The 19187-nt window shown below is 44.6% G+C and overlaps 1 protein-coding gene across 1 annotated transcript; it reads right to left on the bottom strand.

Moving 5' to 3' along the window:
• Positions 1-487: 487 nt before the first annotated feature.
• Positions 488-4854, bottom strand: LOC148378629 (janus kinase and microtubule-interacting protein 3-like). Its single transcript, XM_088367752.1, has 6 exons — positions 4691-4854; positions 4502-4578; positions 3858-4034; positions 1274-1516; positions 911-1127; positions 488-652 (listed from the first exon to the last, which is right to left on the bottom strand). Exons 3-6 carry the CDS (start codon positions 3981-3983, stop codon positions 645-647), a joined length of 594 nt encoding a protein of 197 aa, XP_088223878.1. The 5' UTR covers positions 3984-4034; positions 4502-4578; positions 4691-4854; the 3' UTR covers positions 488-644.
• Between the last annotated feature and the right edge of the window lie 14333 nt (positions 4855-19187).

Below are 19187 nucleotides of genomic sequence, written 5' to 3'. Positions count from 1 at the left end.
AAGTGCGGGATGTGAAAGACGCACAACACGCGGGCCAGAACGTATCCATTCCTTTTGCATCGGTTTGAACGGAATCGTGGCTTTGGCTCCCAATAAAAGACATCTACCAGGCAACCGACTCGCCGCGCCGCTCAACTAATAAGCAAGCGCAATGGGTGCCTCGCTGGATGGCGCGCATCAAACGTAGCGCAAACCTTCAAGCGTGCCGTCAATAAATTACCAGTTCATTGCGCTCTTCAGAAAGCAGGGCGTTTCGATCCTCCAGTTTCCTGATGACTGCGCTGAGCTCAGCGATTTTCAGATGAAACCGTCGCGTGTCCCGATCCTCCTGAGACTGAAAACGCCCCGCAACACACACACACAAGCACTCGTTCAAAGTTCAAAACTGTTTTTGTGCTACCTTCCTCCAGCAACGAACTAAGTCATGCGTACTGCAAGTGTGTGATGAGGTGCCTTACGCAATGAAGAGGATTGCTAGTAGCGGCGTTGACCCCACTTCCAGGGTAGTTTAGGCCCGCCCTTTGGGAATCCCTCAGGGCAGCGATCTGCTGCTCGGCAGCCTGAGTCTGCAGCTGAAGGCGGTGGACGTGGCCGGCCCCAGGGCTTCATCCAAAACACTAACCGCTCTGTCTTTCAGCTTGATCTCATCCGTCTGGATGTACAAACGGGGAGCGCTCAGGCAGGCGGGCAAACTCATTTGCCAGAATTGTGACAAAAACAAAGAGAGCAACCGGCCAATTTTTTTCTGGAATCGACTAGAACACCTTTGCTGTGACAAAAGCGAAGCGAGCAACCGGACATTTTCTTCTTGTGAAATAGAATAGAATAGAATGCCTTAGGTGTCATTGCACTGCAGGTATACAACGAAATTGGGAACATAGCCACGCACCGCGCATCTGATCAGTCCTACCAGTCGGCGGATCTCCCTCTCGCAGTCTCTCTTGGTTCGGCTCAGCTCCTCCCGATGCTGGTGATGAGCCGATCGGAGCTCGGCCGCTCGGGACTGCCAGGCCTGCTGGGCCGCTGCCAGGGCTTCTTCCGCGCTCCTGGTGGAGGCGACACCGCTCGGTCTCCCGACACCGCCGCGTCTCCTCCACCTCCGCCAGCAAAGCGCCCCCCCTCCTCACCTGAGCAGACATTGCGCCACACCGGGCCGTTGAGACCGCAACGGAGCGCCGCGACGCTTACTGGGGACAAGCTACACAATACGGTAGCGGCCGCATCGAAGCCCGACGTGGCGTGCGGATAGTCAGACACGGATAGAGCGGATCACCTTGTCCATGGAGCCGTCCCTCAGGCTGAGGACCAAGGCATTCAGTCGCTGGATCTCTCCATATTTGATTTTGATCACTCTCATCAGCTCCATTTCATGCTGCCGCAGTAATGTCTCCCTGGTAATGGCTAACTCTTTCTGCTTCTCCTCATGGAGTTTGCTTTTGAGTTCCGTCATGGCGGCGGTGGCACGGTGGTGCTCCGCCCGCAGGTCCTGACTTCTCTCTCTCTCCAGACAGCTGACCTGACATGACTTAGACTTAGACAAACTTTATTGTCATCTTGTCTGCACATGGTGCATACAAAACGAAATTCCGTTGCATACGTCTTACAACAAAGTAGTGATATTGCAGTTGAATAGAAGTAACATATCCTATGAAAATATATATATATACATATATACTATATATATATATATATATATATATTAAAAATAAGTATAAAGTGCAGCAGTGATAATTATGCAACAGTCCAAGTAGGCAAAACAGTATTCAAGAGTGTGCAGAGGAATGCTAAACCATGTATTAAACTTCTATTTAAAGGGTTTATACAAGTTCAGTAAAGTTGGTAGTGCGAGATAGTGCAAGATAGAGGTCCGTAGTGTCATAAAGTACAGTTCTGTGAATGTGTGATGCAGACTTCAGTTTAGAGCTCAACAGTTCTAGTGTTCAACAGTCTGATGACAGCAGGGAAAAAGCTGTTGCAGAACCTGGTGGACCTGCAGCGGATGCTGCAAACCTCTTCCCAGAGGGCAGCAGGGAGAACAGTCCATGGTGGGGGTGTGATGGGTCATTGATGATGTTACGGGCACGGGACATGCAGCGCTGAGATGAAATGTCCTGAATGGAGGGAAGAGGAGCCCCTATGATCCTCTCTGCTGTCCTCACCACTCTCCTCACGTTCTTCCAATCGGAGGCGGTGCAGCCTCCACACCACACAGAGAGACAGCTTGTCAGAATGCTCTCTATGGTGCTCCTGTAGAACGTCCTCATGATGGGTGGGGGCAGGTGGGCTCTCCTCATCCTCCGCAGGAAGTACAAGCGCTTCTGTGCCCTCTTGACCAGTGCCGTAGTGTTCATAGTCCAGGTGAGGTCTTCTGTGATGTGGACCCCCAGGAATTTGGTGGTGCTGACCACCTCCACAGCTGAGCTGTTGATGATCAGTGGAGCGTGGTGAGGCTGTTTTTTCCTGAAGTCGACGATGATCTCCTTCATCTTCTCCTCATTCAGGATCAGGCTGTTTTCTCTGCACCAGCCCACCAGCTGCTCCACCTCCTCTCTGTAGTCCAGGTCGTTGTTGTCTCTGATGAGCCCCACCACCGTTGTGTCGTCTGCTGACTTCACGATGTGATTGGTGGTGAACCTGAGGACGCAGTCGTGTGTCATCAGGGTGCACAGCAGGGGGCTCAGGACGCAGCCCTGAAGGGAGCCTGTGCTGAGGGTGATGACATCAGAGGTGTTCTGTCCGACCCGGACTGACTGAGGTCTGTTGGTGAGGAAGTCTAGCAGCCAGTTGCGAAGGGGGGTGTTGAAGCCCAGGTGTTCCAATTTTCCTACCAGATGCTGTGGGATGATGGTGTTAAACGCTGAGCTGAAGTCCAGGAACAGCCTCCGCACATGGGTGTTCTTCTCCTCCAGGTGAGCCAGGCTCAGGTGAAGAACGGAGGAGATGGCGTCCTGAGTGGAGCGGTTTTGCCGGTCGGCAAACTGGAACGGGTCAAATAATAGGGGGAGTCTGGAAACGATGTGACCTTTAAGCAGCCTTTCGAAGCACTTCATCATAACCGGAGTCAGTGCAACAGGCCGGTAATCATTAAATGAGGTGATTTGAGGTTTCTTCGGCACCGGAATGATGGAGGCAGTCTTAAAGCACGCCGGCACTGTGGCTTGGCCCAGCGAGGTGTTAAAAATGTCTGTGATGACCCCAGCCAGATGACTTGCACATTCCCTGAACACACGCCCAGGAATGTTGTCGGGGCCAGGGGCCTTACAGGGGTTGACTCTCCTCAGGGTCTTCAACACATCGGCGGAGTCAAGGCAGAGTACCTCCTCTTCCTGATGGGGGACAGTTTTAACTGCTGGAGTGCCGTTTAGTGCCTCGAACCTCCCAAAGAAGTTATTTAGACCATTTAGAAAGTCAGCATCAACTACACCCACCGGGGGGGGGGAGGGTGAGTTGTAGTCTGTAATCGCCCGTATGCCTTGCCACATACTCCTGATGTTTTTGACGTCGTGGAAACGATCCTGAAATTTTCGACTGCGGTCTCGCTTCGCTATCCTGATGGCACGGTTCAAGTTGGCTCTCGCTGTCCTCAGTGTCTCCTTGTCGCCAGACTTGAAGGCAGAGTTCCGCGCTCGTAGCGTTTGACGTACCTCCTCAGTCATCCAGGGTCGTTGCTTGCCCCGGGTGATGATATTCTTAGTGGTGCTGACGTCCTCGGTGCATTTGTTGATGTAGGCTGACACAGTCATGGCACACGCATGTCTAATCTACATCGGGAAAACTGGGAGGGAGGGAGGCAGGCAGGGAGGCAGGCAGGGAGGCAGGCAGGGAGGCAGGCAGTGTCTGTCTGTTGAGGTTTTCACCTTGTTCTTCTCCTGCTGAAGTTCTAACTGGACGTCCATCAGTTTGGTTCTCAGCTCGTCATTGGCGGCCTGAAGGGCGTCCGTTCGCTCCGCCTTGGCCCGCCCTGCCGGAGCTCGTTTGGACATCTCTTACTCGAGTCTCGCCCGGTCGTCAGTCAGAGATCACAACATTTGTACCTGGAGAGCACAAACGCAGCGCTGTTTTCCACTGGCTTCGAACTCAACTTCAATCGGTACCGTAACTTACAACATCATAAACATAGAACTAGCTTGACTTATTCATTGAATAAATGCATTTGGTTCTTCAAAACTGCATCACGCAACATAGCGTGACCGAGACGGCCGTTATCCACCTGCGTGAAGTTATTTGGTGAAATGAATGAGATGTTTAAGACACCATCGTTCTGTCTCTATGTAGATGAAGGTAAATAATCGATTGCTGAAGGTCCAAAGGTGTTGTGATAAACAAATAAACATATTAGTGATTAGTGACATATTTGTGATAAACATATTAGGCAGGATAATCACATATGTTAACGTGACTGCCCACACTGTATTTATTTATGGTTATTTGTTAAATCGAGTACTGTTAGACATGAAATAGGAAGTGTTTAACATAAATGGAAGACGAAAGGGGTACTCACCATTGTAGCTCCTGCTGGTCAATGATACGAGCCTCTTCTTGCAGTGGAAAACATACAGCCAACAAACACCGTGGAACCTAAAGGAATGAAATTAAACATTAACATTTAGCCTCAACCAACATTCACAGATACAACGCAACGCAAACTACACAAACGTAAATCTTTTTAAACACAATGAGTTGTACTTACCGTGTACGCTCTAGACGGTCCACTTGCAAGCGGAAAATAAAGATATTTCTGTTGATAATCGTCGTGTTTGTATCCGGTGTCTCGCTCATAGCCATTGCGCCCACAGATTTGAATTTTGGCGAGAGTTCAGCCTATTGACGTCATTTCCGCGGTGTAATACCCGCATATCTGAAACGGCAAAGTTAAGAGTAGAGTTAAATAAAGTTTTTAGTCAACGCAATAATTTACAACCGTTGACCAGTCGAAATAATCGTCGAAATTTGGCGTCTGTGGCTGGAAGCAGACGCCGAGTTCGACATTCCTCCCAAACGCCACACTCCCTTGCTTTTCAGGGCTAAAAAAAAACAGTTGTAATTACCTTGTACGCTCTAGACGGTCAAGTTGCAAGCTGAAAACAAAAATATTTGCCTTGTTAGTCATCGTGTTACTAACAGCTGTGTCTTGTTTGCCAGAACTGCCGCTTTCCTACTTCCTGTTGCAAGCCACGCCCACGGATTATAATTTTGCCGTGAGTTCCGCCTATTGACGTCATGTCCGCGTCACATGACTGCGACGTAATATTATCTAAAACTGTTTGTGCGGTATTGTGTTGTTCTGTGCGGTATTGTGTTATTCTGTGCGGCGTCGTGTTGTTCTGTGCGGCGTCGTGTTGTTCAGTGCGACGTCGTGTTGTTCAGTGCGGCATGGTGTTGTTCAGTGCGGCATGGTGTTGTTCAGTGCGGCATGGTGTTGTTCAGTGCGGCATAATGTTGTTCAGTGCGGCATAATGTTGTTCAGTGCGGCATGGTGTTGTTCAGTGCGGCATGGTGTTGTTCAGTGCGGCATGGTGTTGTTCAGTGCGGCATAATGTTGTTCAGTGCGCCATAATGTTGTTCAGTGCGGCATGGTGTTGTTCAGTGCGGGATGGTGTTGTTCAGTGCAGGATGGTGTTGTTCAGTGCGGCATGGTGTTGTTCAATGCGGCATGGTGTTGTTCAGTGCGGGATGGTGTTGTTCAGTGCGGCATGGTGTTGTTCAGTGCGGCATAATGTTGTTCAGTGCGGCATGGTGTTGTTCAGTGCGGCATGGTGTTGTTCAGTGCGGCATGGTGTTGTTCAGTGCGGCATGGTGTTGTTCAGTGCGGAATGGTGTTGTTCAGTGCGGCATGGTGTTGTTCAGTCCGGGATGGTGTTGTTCAATGCGGGATCGTGTTGTTCAGTGCGGGGTGGTGTTGTTCAGTGCGGGATGGTGTTGTTCAGTGCGGCATGGTGTTCAATGCGGCATGGTGTTGTTCAGTGCGGGATGGTGTTGTTCATTGCGGCATGGTGTTGTTCAGTGCGGCATGGTGTTGTTCAGTGCGGCATGGTGTTGTTCAGTGCGGCATGGTGTTGTTCAGTGCGGCATAATGTTGTTCAGTGCGGCATGGTGTTGTTCAGTGTGGAAAGGTGTTGTTCAGTGCAGGATGGTGTTGTTCAGTGCGGCATGGTGTTGTTCAATGCAGGATCGTGTTGTTCAGTGCAGCATAATGTTGTTCAGTGCAGCATGGTGTTGTTCAGTGCGGCATGGCTTTGTTCAATGCGGCATGGTGTTGTTCACTGCGGGATGGTGTTGTTCAATGCGGGATCGTGTTGTTCAGTGCGGCATAATGTTGTTCAGTGCAGCATGGTGTTGTTCAGTGCGGCATGGTGTTGTTCAGTGCGACATAATGTTGTTTAGTGCGGCGTAATGTTGTTCAGTGCGGCATAATGTTGTTCAGTGCGGCATGGTGTTGTTCAGTGCGGCATGGTGTTGTTCAGTGCGGCATGGTGTTGTTCAGTGCAGGATGGTGTTGTTCAGTGCGGCATGGTGTTGTTCAATGCGGCATGGTGTTGTTCAGTGCGGGATGGTGTTGTTCAGCGCAGGATGGTGTTGTTCAGTGCGGCATGGTGTTGTTCAGTGCGGAATGGTGTTGTTCAGTGCGGCATGGTGTTGTTCAGTGCGGCATGGTGTTGTTCAGTGCAGGATGGTGTTGTTCAATGCGGGATCGTGTTGTTCAGTGCGGCATGGTGTTGTTCAGTGCGGCATGGTGTTGTTCAGTGCGGCATAATGTTGTTCAGTGCGGCATGGTGTTGTTCAGTGCGGCATGGTGTTGTTCAGTGCGGCATGGTGTTGTTCAGTGCGGCATGGTGTTGTTCAGTGCGGCATAATGTTGTCCAGTGCGCCATAATGTTGTTCAGTGCGGCATGGTGTTGTTTAGTGCGGGATGGTGTTGTTCAGTGCAGGATGGTGTTGTTCAGTGCGGCATGGTGTTGTTCAATGCGGCATGGTGTTGTTCAGTGCGGGATGGTGTTGTTCAGTGCGGCATGGTGTTGTTCAGTGCGGCATAATGTTGTTCAGTGCGGCATGGTGTTGTTCAGTGCGGCATGGTGTTGTTCAGTGCGGCATGGTGTTGTTCAGTGCGGCATGGTGTTGTTCAGTGCGGAATGGTGTTGTTCAGTGTGGCATGGTGTTGTTCAGTGCGGGATGGTGTTGTTCAATGCGGGATCGTGTTGTTCAGTGCGGGGTGGTGTTGTTCAGTGCAGGATGGTGTTGTTCAGTGCAGGATGGTGTTGTTCAGTGCGGCATGGTGTTGTTCAATGCAGGATCGTGTTGTTCAGTGCAGCATAATGTTGTTCAGTGCAGCATGGTGTTGTTCAGTGCGGCATGGTGTTGTTCAATGCGGCATGGTGTTGTTCAGTGCGGGATGGTGTTGTTCAGTGCGGCATGGTGTTTTTCAGTGCGGCATAATGTTGTTCAGTGCGGCATGGTGTTGTTCAGTGCGGCATGGTGTTGTTCAGTGCAGGATGGTGTTGTTCAGTGCGGCATGGTGTTGTTCAATGCAGGATCGTGTTGTTCAGTGCAGCATAATGTTGTTCAGTGCAGCATGGTGTTGTTCAGTGCGGCATGGTGTTGTTCAATGCGGCATGGTGTTGTCCACTGCGGGATGGTGTTGTTCAATGCGGGAGCGTGTTGTTCAGTGCGGCATAATGTTGTTCAGTGCAGCATGGTGTTGTTCAGTGCGGCATGGTGTTGTTCAGTGCGACATAATGTTGTTTAGTGCGGCATAATGTTGTTCAGTGCGGCATAATGTTGTTCAGTGCGGCATGGTGTTGTTCAGTGCGGCATGGTGTTGTTCAGTGCGGCATGGTGTTGTTCAGTGCAGGATGGTGTTGTTCAGTGCGGCATGGTGTTGTTTAATGCGGCATGGTGTTGTTCAGTGCGGGATGGTGTTGTTCAGTGCAGGATGGTGTCGTTCAGTGCGGCATGGTGTTGTTCAGTGCGGAATGGTGTTGTTCAGTGCGGCATGGTGTTGTTCAGTGCGGCATGGTGTTGTTCAGTGCAGGATGGTGTTGTTCAATGCGGGATCGTGTTGTTCAGTGCGGCATGGTGTTGTTCAGTGCGGCATGGTGTTGTTCAATGCGGCATGGTGTTGTTCAGTGCGGGATGGTGTTGTTCAGTGCGGCATGGTGTTTTTCAGTGCGGCATAATGTTGTTCAGTGCGGCATGGTGTTGTTCAGTGCGGCATGGTGTTGTTCAGTGCAGGATGGTGTTGTTCAGTGCGGCATGGTGTTGTTCAATGCAGGATCGTGTTGTTCAGTGCAGCATAATGTTGTTCAGTGCAGCATGGTGTTGTTCAGTGCGGCATGGTGTTGTTCAATGCGGCATGGTGTTGTCCACTGCGGGATGGTGTTGTTCAATGCGGGAGCGTGTTGTTCAGTGCGGCATAATGTTGTTCAGTGCAGCATGGTGTTGTTCAGTGCGGCATGGTGTTGTTCAGTGCGACATAATGTTGTTTAGTGCGGCATAATGTTGTTCAGTGCGGCATAATGTTGTTCAGTGCGGCATGGTGTTGTTCAGTGCGGCATGGTGTTGTTCAGTGCGGCATGGTGTTGTTCAGTGCAGGATGGTGTTGTTCAGTGCGGCATGGTGTTGTTTAATGCGGCATGGTGTTGTTCAGTGCGGGATGGTGTTGTTCAGTGCAGGATGGTGTCGTTCAGTGCGGCATGGTGTTGTTCAGTGCGGAATGGTGTTGTTCAGTGCGGCATGGTGTTGTTCAGTGCGGCATGGTGTTGTTCAGTGCAGGATGGTGTTGTTCAATGCGGGATCGTGTTGTTCAGTGCGGCATGGTGTTGTTCAGTGCGGCATGGTGTTGTTCAGTGCGGCATAATGTTGTTCAGTGCGGCATGGTGTTGTTCAGTGTGGCATGGTGTTGTTCAGTGCGGCATGGTGTTGTTCAGTGCGGCATGGTGTTGTTCAGTGCGGCATAATGTTGTCCAGTGCGCCATAATGTTGTTCAGTGCGGCATGGTGTTGTTTAGTGCGGGATGGTGTTGTTCAGTGCAGGATGGTGTTGTTCAGTGCGGCATGGTGTTGTTCAATGCGGCATGGTGTTGTTCAGTGCGGGATGGTGTTGTTCAGTGCGGCATGGTGTTGTTCAGTGCGGCATAATGTTGTTCAGTGCGGCATGGTGTTGTTCAGTGCGGCATGGTGTTGTTCAGTGCGGCATGGTGTTGTTCAGTGCGGCATGGTGTTGTTCAGTGCGGAATGGTGTTGTTCAGTGCGGCATGGTGTTGTTCAGTGCGGGATGGTGTTCAATGCGGGATCGTGTTGTTCAGTGCGGGGTGGTGTTGTTCAGTGCAGGATGGTGTTGTTCAGTGCAGGATGGTGTTGTTCAGTGCGGCATGGTGTTGTTCAATGCAGGATCGTGTTGTTCAGTGCAGCATAATGTTGTTCAGTGCAGCATGGTGTTGTTCAGTGCGGCATGGTGTTGTTCAATGTGGCATGGTGTTGTTCAGTGCGGGATGGTGTTGTTCAGTGCGGCATGGTGTTTTTCAGTGCGGCATAATGTTGTTCAGTGCGGCATGGTGTTGTTCAGTGCGGCATGGTGTTGTTCAGTGCGACATAATGTTGTTCAGTGCGGCATAATGTTGTTCAGTGCGGCATGGTGTTGTTCAGTGCGGCATGGTGTTGTTCAGTGCGGCATGGTGTTGTTCAGTGCGGCATGGTGTTGTTCAGTGCAGGATGGTGTTGTTCAGTGCAGGATGGTGTTGTTCAATGCGGCATGGTGTTGTTCAGTGCGGGATGGTGTTGTTCAGTGCAGGATGGTGTTGTTCAGTGCGGCATGGTGTTGTTCAGTGCGGAATGGTGTTGTTCAGTGCGGCATGGTGTTGTTCAGTGCGGCATGGTGTTGTTCAGTGCAGGATGGTGTTGTTCAATGCGGGATGGTGTTGTTCAGTGCGGGATGGTGTTGTTCAGTGCAGGATGGTGTTGTTCAGTGCGGCATGGTGTTGTTCAATGCGGCATGGTGTTGTTCAGTGCAGGATGGTGTTGTTCAGTGCGGCATGGTGTTGTTCAATGCGGCATGGTGTTGTTCAATGCGGCATGGTGTTGTTCAGTGCGGCATGGTGTTGTTCAGTGCGGCATGGTGTTGTTCAGTGCAGCGTAATGTTGTTCAGTGCGGCATGGTGTTGTTCAGTGCGGAATGGTGTTGTTCAGTGCGGCATGGTGTTGTTCAGTGCAGGATGGTGTTGTTCAGTGCGGCATAGTGTTGCTCAGTGCGGCATGGTGTTGTTCAGTGCGGGATGGTGTTGTTCATTGCGGCATGGTGTTGTTCAGTGCGGCATGGTGTTGTTCAGTGCGGCATGGTGTTGTTCAGTGCGGCATAATGTTGTTCAGTGCGCCATAATGTTGTTCAGTGCGGCATGGTGTTGTTCAGTGCGGGATGGTGTTGTTCAGTGCAGGATGGTGTTGTTCAGTGCGGCATGGTGTTGTTCAGTGCGGCATGGTGTTGTTCAGTGCGGCATAATGTTGTTCAGTGCGGCATAATGTTGTTCAGTGCGGGATGGTGTTGTTCATTGCGGCATGGTGTTGTTCAGTGCGGCATGGTGTTGTTCAGTGCGGCATGGTGTTGTTCAGTGCGGGATGGTGTTGTTCAGTGCAGGATGGTGTTGTTCAGTGCGGCATGGTGTTGTTCAGTGCGGCATGGTGTTGTTCATTTCGGCATAATGTTGTTCAGTGCGGCATAATGTTGTTTAGTGCGGCATGGTGTTGTTCAGTGCGGGATGGTGTTGTTCAGTGCGTTATAATGTTGTTCAGTGCGGCATGGTGTTGTTCAGTGCGGCATGGTGTTGTTCAGTGCGGCATGGTGTTGTTCAGTGCGGCATAATGTTGTTCAGTGCGGCATAATGTTGTTCAGTGCGGCATGGTGTTGTTCAGTGCGGGATGGTGTTGTTCAGTGCGGGATGGTGTTGTTCAGTGCGGCAAGATGTTCAATGCGGAATGGTGTTGTTCAGTGCAGGATGGTGTTGTTCAGTGCGGCATGGTGTTGTTCAGTGCGGCATAATGTTGTTCAGTGCGGCATGGTGTTGTTCAGTGCGGCATGGTGTTGTTCAGTGCGGCATGGTGTTGTTCAGTGCGGCATAATGTTGTTCAGTGCGGCATGGTGTTGTTCAGTGCGGCATGGTGTTGTTCAGTGCGGCATAATGTTCAGTGCGGCAAAATGTTGTTCAGTGCGGCATGGTGTTGTTCAGTGCGGGATGGTGTTGTTCAGTGCAGGATGGTGTTGTTCAGTGCGGCATGGTGTTCAGTGCGGGATGGTGTCTTTCAGTGCGGCATGGTGTCGTTCAGTGCGGCATGGTGTCTTTCAGTGCGGCATGGTGTCGTTCAGTGAGGCATGGTGTTGTTCAGTGCGGCATGGTGTTGTTTAGTGCGGCATGGTGTTGTTCAGTGCGGGATGGTGTTGTTCAGTGTGGCATGGTGTTCAGTGCGGCATGGTGTTGTTCAGTGCGGTATCGTGTTGTTCAGTGCGGTATCGTGTTTCTCAGTGCGGTATCGTGTTGTTCAGTGCAGTATCGTTGTGTTGTTCGTATTATGTTTAACACTTAGCCTCTAACACTTAGCCTCTAACACTTAGCCTCTAGCATCTAGAAGGTAAATAAATAGGAAGGAAGGACTCACCGGTGACGTCTTCGCCCACGTCCAAGCGTTGTACTTTGTATTTTCATCCTTCTGACAGTGGAAAACATAGCCAACAAACACCGTGGAACCTAAACGAATGAAAGAAAACTATCATTTGGCCACAACCAACATTCACAGATACAACACAATGTGACGTGCGGGGTTGAGGTTAAAGGTTGAGTGAAGGGCCCTCGTTTTAAACTACTTTTTTGAAAAGGATTGGGAACAAGTAAGACGTATTTAATTTATTTAATGGGAAGTAGTAAGAGCTATTGAATTTAATCTATGTATTATATTCTATTGTATTGTATTCTGTTGTATTCTTTTGGATTGTATTCACACTAACCCCACTAAAACTTCAGCCCACAAAAACTCGCCTCTGGCGCCTAGCCTCTGGCACTTAGCCTCTAACACTTAGCCTTTAACACTTAGCCTTTAACACTTAGCCTTTAACACTTAGCCTAGAAGGTGAATAAATAGGGTTAAAGGTTGAGTGAAGGGACCTCGTTTTAAACTACTTTTTTGTAAAGGAGTGGGAACAAGTAAGACGTATTTAATTTATTTAATGGGAAGTAGTAAGACTTATTAAATTTATTTAATCTACTTTTCTTCCCAGGCAAAATTTGATGTGCTGCAATTCCAAATTTCCAAAGTGAATGAAGGAATGAAGTCCTTTAAATTATGATTTTGTATAAATACTAGGCATTAACACAAAATCGACGGCACAAAATGGGCAGACTTTACTTGTTTGAAAAGGACTGGTTACAAGACAGACTTTTTTAATTTATTTAATGGGAAGAAGACTTATTTAGTTTAATTGATCTATTTTTGTTCCCTGGCAAAATTCGATTTGCTGCAATTCCAAATTTCCAAAGTGAATGAAGGAAAGAAGTCGTTTAAATTATGATTTTGTTTAAATACTAGGCATAGACACAAAATCTACGGCACAAAATGGGCAGACTTTACTTGTTTGAAGAGGACTGGTTACAAGACAGACTTTTCTGATTTATTTAATGGGAAGAAGACTTATTTAGTTTATTTAATCTATTTTTGTTCCCTGGCAAAATTGGATTTGCTGAAATTGTATTTTGCCAAATCTTGCCTTGAGACCTGATAGGAAGTATTAAACGCTTAGTTAAATCAATACAAGTTGGTAATAAGAGCGAGTAATGTTGGTTGAACCGATGAATGAAGGTTGAAAGCAATTTAAATTATGACTTTGTATAAATACTAGATATTAACAGAACATCTACTGCGCGAAATGGGCAGAGTTTACTTGTTTGAGAAGGAGTGGCTTATTCAAAACTAAGATTTATTTAATCTGTTTGTTCCCAGGCAAAATTGGATGTGATGCAATTCCAAATTTCACCACATGATGGTGCCCAATTTTGACTTCATAGGACATATTAAACACTTAGCTTGTTATTATGTTCAAGGTAATCAGATTTGTTTATTATTCTAATGGCCTCTTCAAAACTATTCTGGATTACTACTTTGGATCTATTCTACATTACTTGGCAACAACATACTCTGTAACAGATTAGGCAGTATAATCATATCTGTTAACTTGAGAGTGCCCACACTCAATCTACTTATCGTGATGTGTTAAATCAATTACTGTTAGACATTATTTGTCTGATAATCTACCAAATCTTTGAATTGAAGAATTTGTGATTTAATTAATAGCTTGTTGTTATGTTAAGGGTAATCAGACTTGTATATAATTCTAATGGCCTTCTTTTGAAAACTATTCTGAATTACAACTTTGGATCTTATATTACTTTGCAACAATCTACTCCGTGACAGATTAGGCAGTATAATCACATATGTTAACTTCAGTGCCCACACTGTATTTATTTATGGTTATTTGTTAAATCAAGTACTGTTAGACATGAAATAGGAAGTGTTTAACATAAATGTTATGGCTACTCACCATTGTAGCTCGCTCCTGGTCAATGATACGAGCCTCTTCTTGCAGTGGAAAACTTGCAGCCAACAAACACCGTGGAACCTAAAGGAATGAAATTAAACATTAACATTTCGCCTCGACCAATTTTCACACGTACAACGCAACGCGGCTACACTTCTGCTATTACAAACGTAAATCTCCTTAAACACAATGAGTGTTACTTACCGTGTACGCTCTAGACGGTCCAGTTGCAAGCAGAAAATAAAGATATTTCTGTTGATAATCGTCGCTGCTCAGTGGCTCACGGCCATCGCGCCAACAGATTTGAATTTTGGCGGAGGTTCGGGCAATTACGTCATATCCACGGCACATGACTGCGACGTAATACCCGCTTATCTGAAACGGCAGTTAAAAGTAGAGTTACATCAAGTTTTCTTGGAACCTAAACGAATGAAAGAAAACTATCATTTGGCCACAACCAACATTCACAGATACAACACAACGTGCGGGGTTGGGGTTAAAGATTGAGTGAAGGGCCCTCGTTTTAAACTACTGTTTTGAAAAGGAGTGGGAACAAGTAAGACGTATTTAATTTATTTAATGGGAAGTAGTAAGACTTATTAAATTTATTTAATCTACTTTTCTTCCCAGGCAAAATTTGATGTGCTGCAATTCCAAATTTCCAAAGTGAATGAAGGAATGAAGTCCTTTAAATTATGATTTTGTATAAATACTAGGCATTAACACAAAATCGACGGCACAAAATGGGCAGACTTTACTTGTTTGAAAAGGACTGGTTACAAGACAGACTTTTTTAATTTATTTAATGGGAAGAAGACTTATTTAGTTTAATTGATCTATTTTTGTTCCCTGCCAAAATTCGATTTGCTGCAATTCCAAATTTCCAAAGTGAATGAAGGAAAGAAGTCGTTTAAATTATGATTTTGTTTAAATACTAGGCATAGACACAAAATCTACGGCACAAAATGGGCAGACTTTACTTGTTTGAAGAGGACTGGTTACAAGACAGACTTTTCTGATTTATTTAATGGGAAGAGGACTTATTTAGTTTATTTAATCTATTTTTGTTCCCTGGCAAAATTGGATTTGCTGAAATTGTATTTTGCCAAATCTCGATTTGAGACCTGATAGGAAGTATTAAACGCTTAGTTAAATCAATACAAGTTGGTAATAAGAGCGAGTAATGTTGGTTGAACCGATGAATGAAGGTTGAAAGCAATTTAAATTATGACTTTGTATAAATACTAGATATTAACAGAACATCTACTGCGCAAAATGGGCAGAGTTTACTTGTTTGAGAAGGAGTGGCTTATTCAAAACTAAGATTTATGTAATCTGTTTGTTCCCAGGCAAAATTGGATGTGATGCAATTCCAAATTTCACCACATGATGGTGCCCAATTTTGACTTCATAGGACATATTAAACACTTAGCTTGTTATTATGTTCAAGGTAATCAGATTTGTTTATCATTCTAATGGCCTCTTCAAAACTATTCTGGATTACTACTTTGGATCTATTCTACATTACTTGGCAACAACATACTCTGTAACAGATTAGGCAGTATAATCACATATGTTAACTTGAGAGTGCCCACACTCAATCTACTTATCGTGATGTGTTAAATCAATTACTGTTAGACATTATTTGTCTGATAATCTACCAAATCTTTGAATTGAAGAATTTGTGATTTAATTAATAGCTTGTTCAGGGTAATCAGACTTGTATATAATTCTAATGGCCTTCTTTTGAAAACTATTCTGAATTACAACTTTGGATCTTATATTACTTTGCAACAATCTACTCCGTGACAGATTAGGCAGTATAATCACATATGTTAACTTCAGTGCCCACACTGTATTTATTTATGGTTATTTGTTAAATCAAGTACTGTTAGACATGAAATAGGAAGTGTTTAACATAAATGTTATGGCTACTCACCATTGTAGCTCGCTCCTGGTCAATGATACGAGCCTCTTCTTGCAGTGGAAAACTTGCAGCCAACAAACACCGTGGAACCTAAAGGAATGAAATTAAACATTAACATTTCGCCTCGACCAATTTTCACACGTACAACGCAACGCGGCTACACTTCTGCTATTACAAACGTAAATCTCCTTAAACACAATGAGTGTTACTTACCGTGTACGCTCTAGACGGTCCAGTTGCAAGCAGAAAATAAAGATATTTCTGTTGATAATCGTCGCTGCTCAGTGGCTCACGGCCATCGCGCCAACAGATTTGAATTTTGGCGGAGGTTCGGGCAATTACGTCATATCCACGGCACATGACTGCGACGTAATACCCGCTTATCTGAAACAGCAGTTAAAAGTAGAGTTACATCAAGTTTTCTTGGAACCTAAACGAATGAAAGAAAACTATCATTTGGCCACAACCAACATTCACAGATACAACACAACGTGCGGGGTTGGGGTTAAAGATTGAGTGAAGGGCCCTCGTTTTAAACTACTGTTTTGAAAAGGAGTGGGAACAAGTAAGACGTATTTAATTTATTTAATGGGAAGTAGTAAGACTTATTAAATTTATTTAATCTACTTTTCTTCCCAGGCAAAATTTGATGTGCTGCAATTCCAAATTTCCAAAGTGAATGAAGGAATGAAGTCCTTTAAATTATGATTTTGTATAAATACTAGGCATTAACACAAAATCGACGGCACAAAATGGGCAGACTTTACTTGTTTGAAAAGGACTGGTTACAAGACAGACTTTTTTAATTTATTTAATGGGAAGAAGACTTATTTAGTTTAATTGATCTATTTTTGTTCCCTGCCAAAATTCGATTTGCTGCAATTCCAAATTTCCAAAGTGAATGAAGGAAAGAAGTCGTTTAAATTATGATTTTGTTTAAATACTAGGCATAGACACAAAATCTACGGCACAAAATGGGCAGACTTTACTTGTTTGAAGAGGACTGGTTACAAGACAGACTTTTCTGATTTATTTAATGGGAAGAGGACTTATTTAGTTTATTTAATCTATTTTTGTTCCCTGGCAAAATTGGATTTGCTGAAATTGTATTTTGCCAAATCTCGATTTGAGACCTGATAGGAAGTATTAAACGCTTAGTTAAATCAATACAAGTTGGTAATAAGAGCGAGTAATGTTGGTTGAACCGATGAATGAAGGTTGAAAGCAATTTAAATTATGACTTTGTATAAATACTAGATATTAACAGAACATCTACTGCGCAAAATGGGCAGAGTTTACTTGTTTGAGAAGGAGTGGCTTATTCAAAACTAAGATTTATGTAATCTGTTTGTTCCCAGGCAAAATTGGATGTGATGCAATTCCAAATTTCACCACATGATGGTGCCCAATTTTGACTTCATAGGACATATTAAACACTTAGCTTGTTATTATGTTCAAGGTAATCAGATTTGTTTATCATTCTAATGGCCTCTTCAAAACTATTCTGGATTACTACTTTGGATCTATTCTACATTACTTGGCAACAACATACTCTGTAACAGATTAGGCAGTATAATCACATATGTTAACTTGAGAGTGCCCACACTCAATCTACTTATCGTGATGTGTTAAATCAATTACTGTTAGACATTATTTGTCTGATAATCTACCAAATCTTTGAATTGAAGAATTTGTGATTTAATTAATAGCTTGTTCAGGGTAATCAGACTTGTATATAATTCTAATGGCCTTCTTTTGAAAACTATTCTGAATTACAACTTTGGATCTTATATTACTTTGCAACAATCTACTCCGTGACAGATTAGGCAGTATAATCACATATGTTAACTTCAGTGCCCACACTGTATTTATTTATGGTTATTTGTTAAATCAAGTACTGTTAGACATGAAATAGGAAGTGTTTAACATAAATGTTATGGCTACTCACCATTGTAGCTCGCTCCTGGTCAATGATACGAGCCTCTTCTTGCAGTGGAAAACTTGCAGCCAACAAACACCGTGGAACCTAAAGGAATGAAATTAAACATTAACATTTCGCCTCGACCAATTTTCACACGTACAACGCAACGCGGCTACACTTCTGCTATTACAAACGTAAATCTCCTTAAACACAATGAGTGTTACTTACCGTGTACGCTCTAGACGGTCCAGTTGCAAGCAGAAAATAAAGATATTTCTGTTGATAATCGTCGCTGCTCAGTGGCTCACGGCCATCGCGCCAACAGATTTGAATTTTGGCGGAGGTTCGGGCAATTACGTCATATCCGCGGCATTTGACTGCGACGTAATACCCGCTTATCTGAAACGGCAGTTAAAAGTAGAGTTACATCAAGTTTTCTTGGAACCTAAACGAATGAAAGAAAACTATCATTTGGCCACAACCAACATTCACAGATACAACACAACGTGCGGGGTTGAGGTTAAAGATTGAGTGAAGGGCCCTCGTTTTAAACTACTGTTTTGAAAAGGAGTGGGAACAAGTAAGACGTATTTAATTTATTTAATGGGAAGTAGTAAGACTTATTAAATTTATTTAATCTACTTTTCTTCCCAGGCAAAATTTGATGTGCTGCAATTCCAAATTTCCAAAGTGAATGAAGGAATGAAGTCCTTTAAATTATGATTTTGTATAAATACTAGGCATTAACACAAAATCGACGGCACAAAATGGGCAGACTTTACTTGTTTGAAAAGGACTGGTTACAAGACAGACTTTTTTAATTTATTTAATGGGAAGAAGACTTATTTAGTTTAATTGATCTATTTTTGTTCCCTGGCAAAATTCGATTTGCTGCAATTCCAAATTTCCAAAGTGAATGAAGGAAAGAAGTCGTTTAAATTATGATTTTGTTTAAATACTAGGCATAGACACAAAATCTACGGCACAAAATGGGCAGACTTTACTTGTTTGAAGAGGACTGGTTACAAGACAGACTTTTCTGATTTATTTAATGGGAAGAGGACTTATTTAGTTTATTTAATCTATTTTTGTTCCCTGGCAAAATTGGATTTGCTGAAATTGTATTTTGCCAAATCTCGATTTGAGACCTGATAGGAAGTATTAAACGCTTAGTTAAATCAATACAAGTTGGTAATAAGAGCGAGTAATGTTGGTTGAACCGATGAATGAAGGTTGAAAGCAATTTAAATTATGACTTTGTATAAATACTAGATATTAACAGAACATCTACTGCGCAAAATGGGCAGAGTTTACTTGTTTGAGAAGGAGTGGCTTATTCAAAACTAAGATTTATGTAATCTGTTTGTTCCCAGGCAAAATTGGATGTGATGCAATTCCAAATTTCACCACATGATGGTGCCCAATTTTGACTTCATAGGACATATTAAACACTTAGCTTGTTATTATGTTCAAGGTAATCAGATTTGTTTATCATTCTAATGGCCTCTTCAAAACTATTCTGGATTACTACTTTGGATCTATTCTACATTACTTGGCAACAACATACTCTGTAACAGATTAGGCAGTATAATCACATATGTTAACTTGAGAGTGCCCACACTCAATCTACTTATCGTGATGTGTTAAATCAATTACTGTTAGACATTATTTGTCTGATAATCTACCAAATCTTTGAATTGAAGAATTTGTGATTTAATTAATAGCTTGTTCAGGGTAATCAGACTTGTATATAATTCTAATGGCCTT

Source organism: Syngnathus floridae, unplaced genomic scaffold (genome assembly GCF_059516105.1).
Source record: "Syngnathus floridae isolate MCC-2025c unplaced genomic scaffold, RoL_Sflo_1.0 HiC_scaffold_32, whole genome shotgun sequence".
Lineage (NCBI taxonomy): Eukaryota > Metazoa > Chordata > Actinopteri > Syngnathiformes > Syngnathidae > Syngnathus > Syngnathus floridae.
The sequence above is the reverse complement of the archived record's forward strand: the minus strand, read 5'-3'. Positions and strand labels throughout refer to the sequence as shown.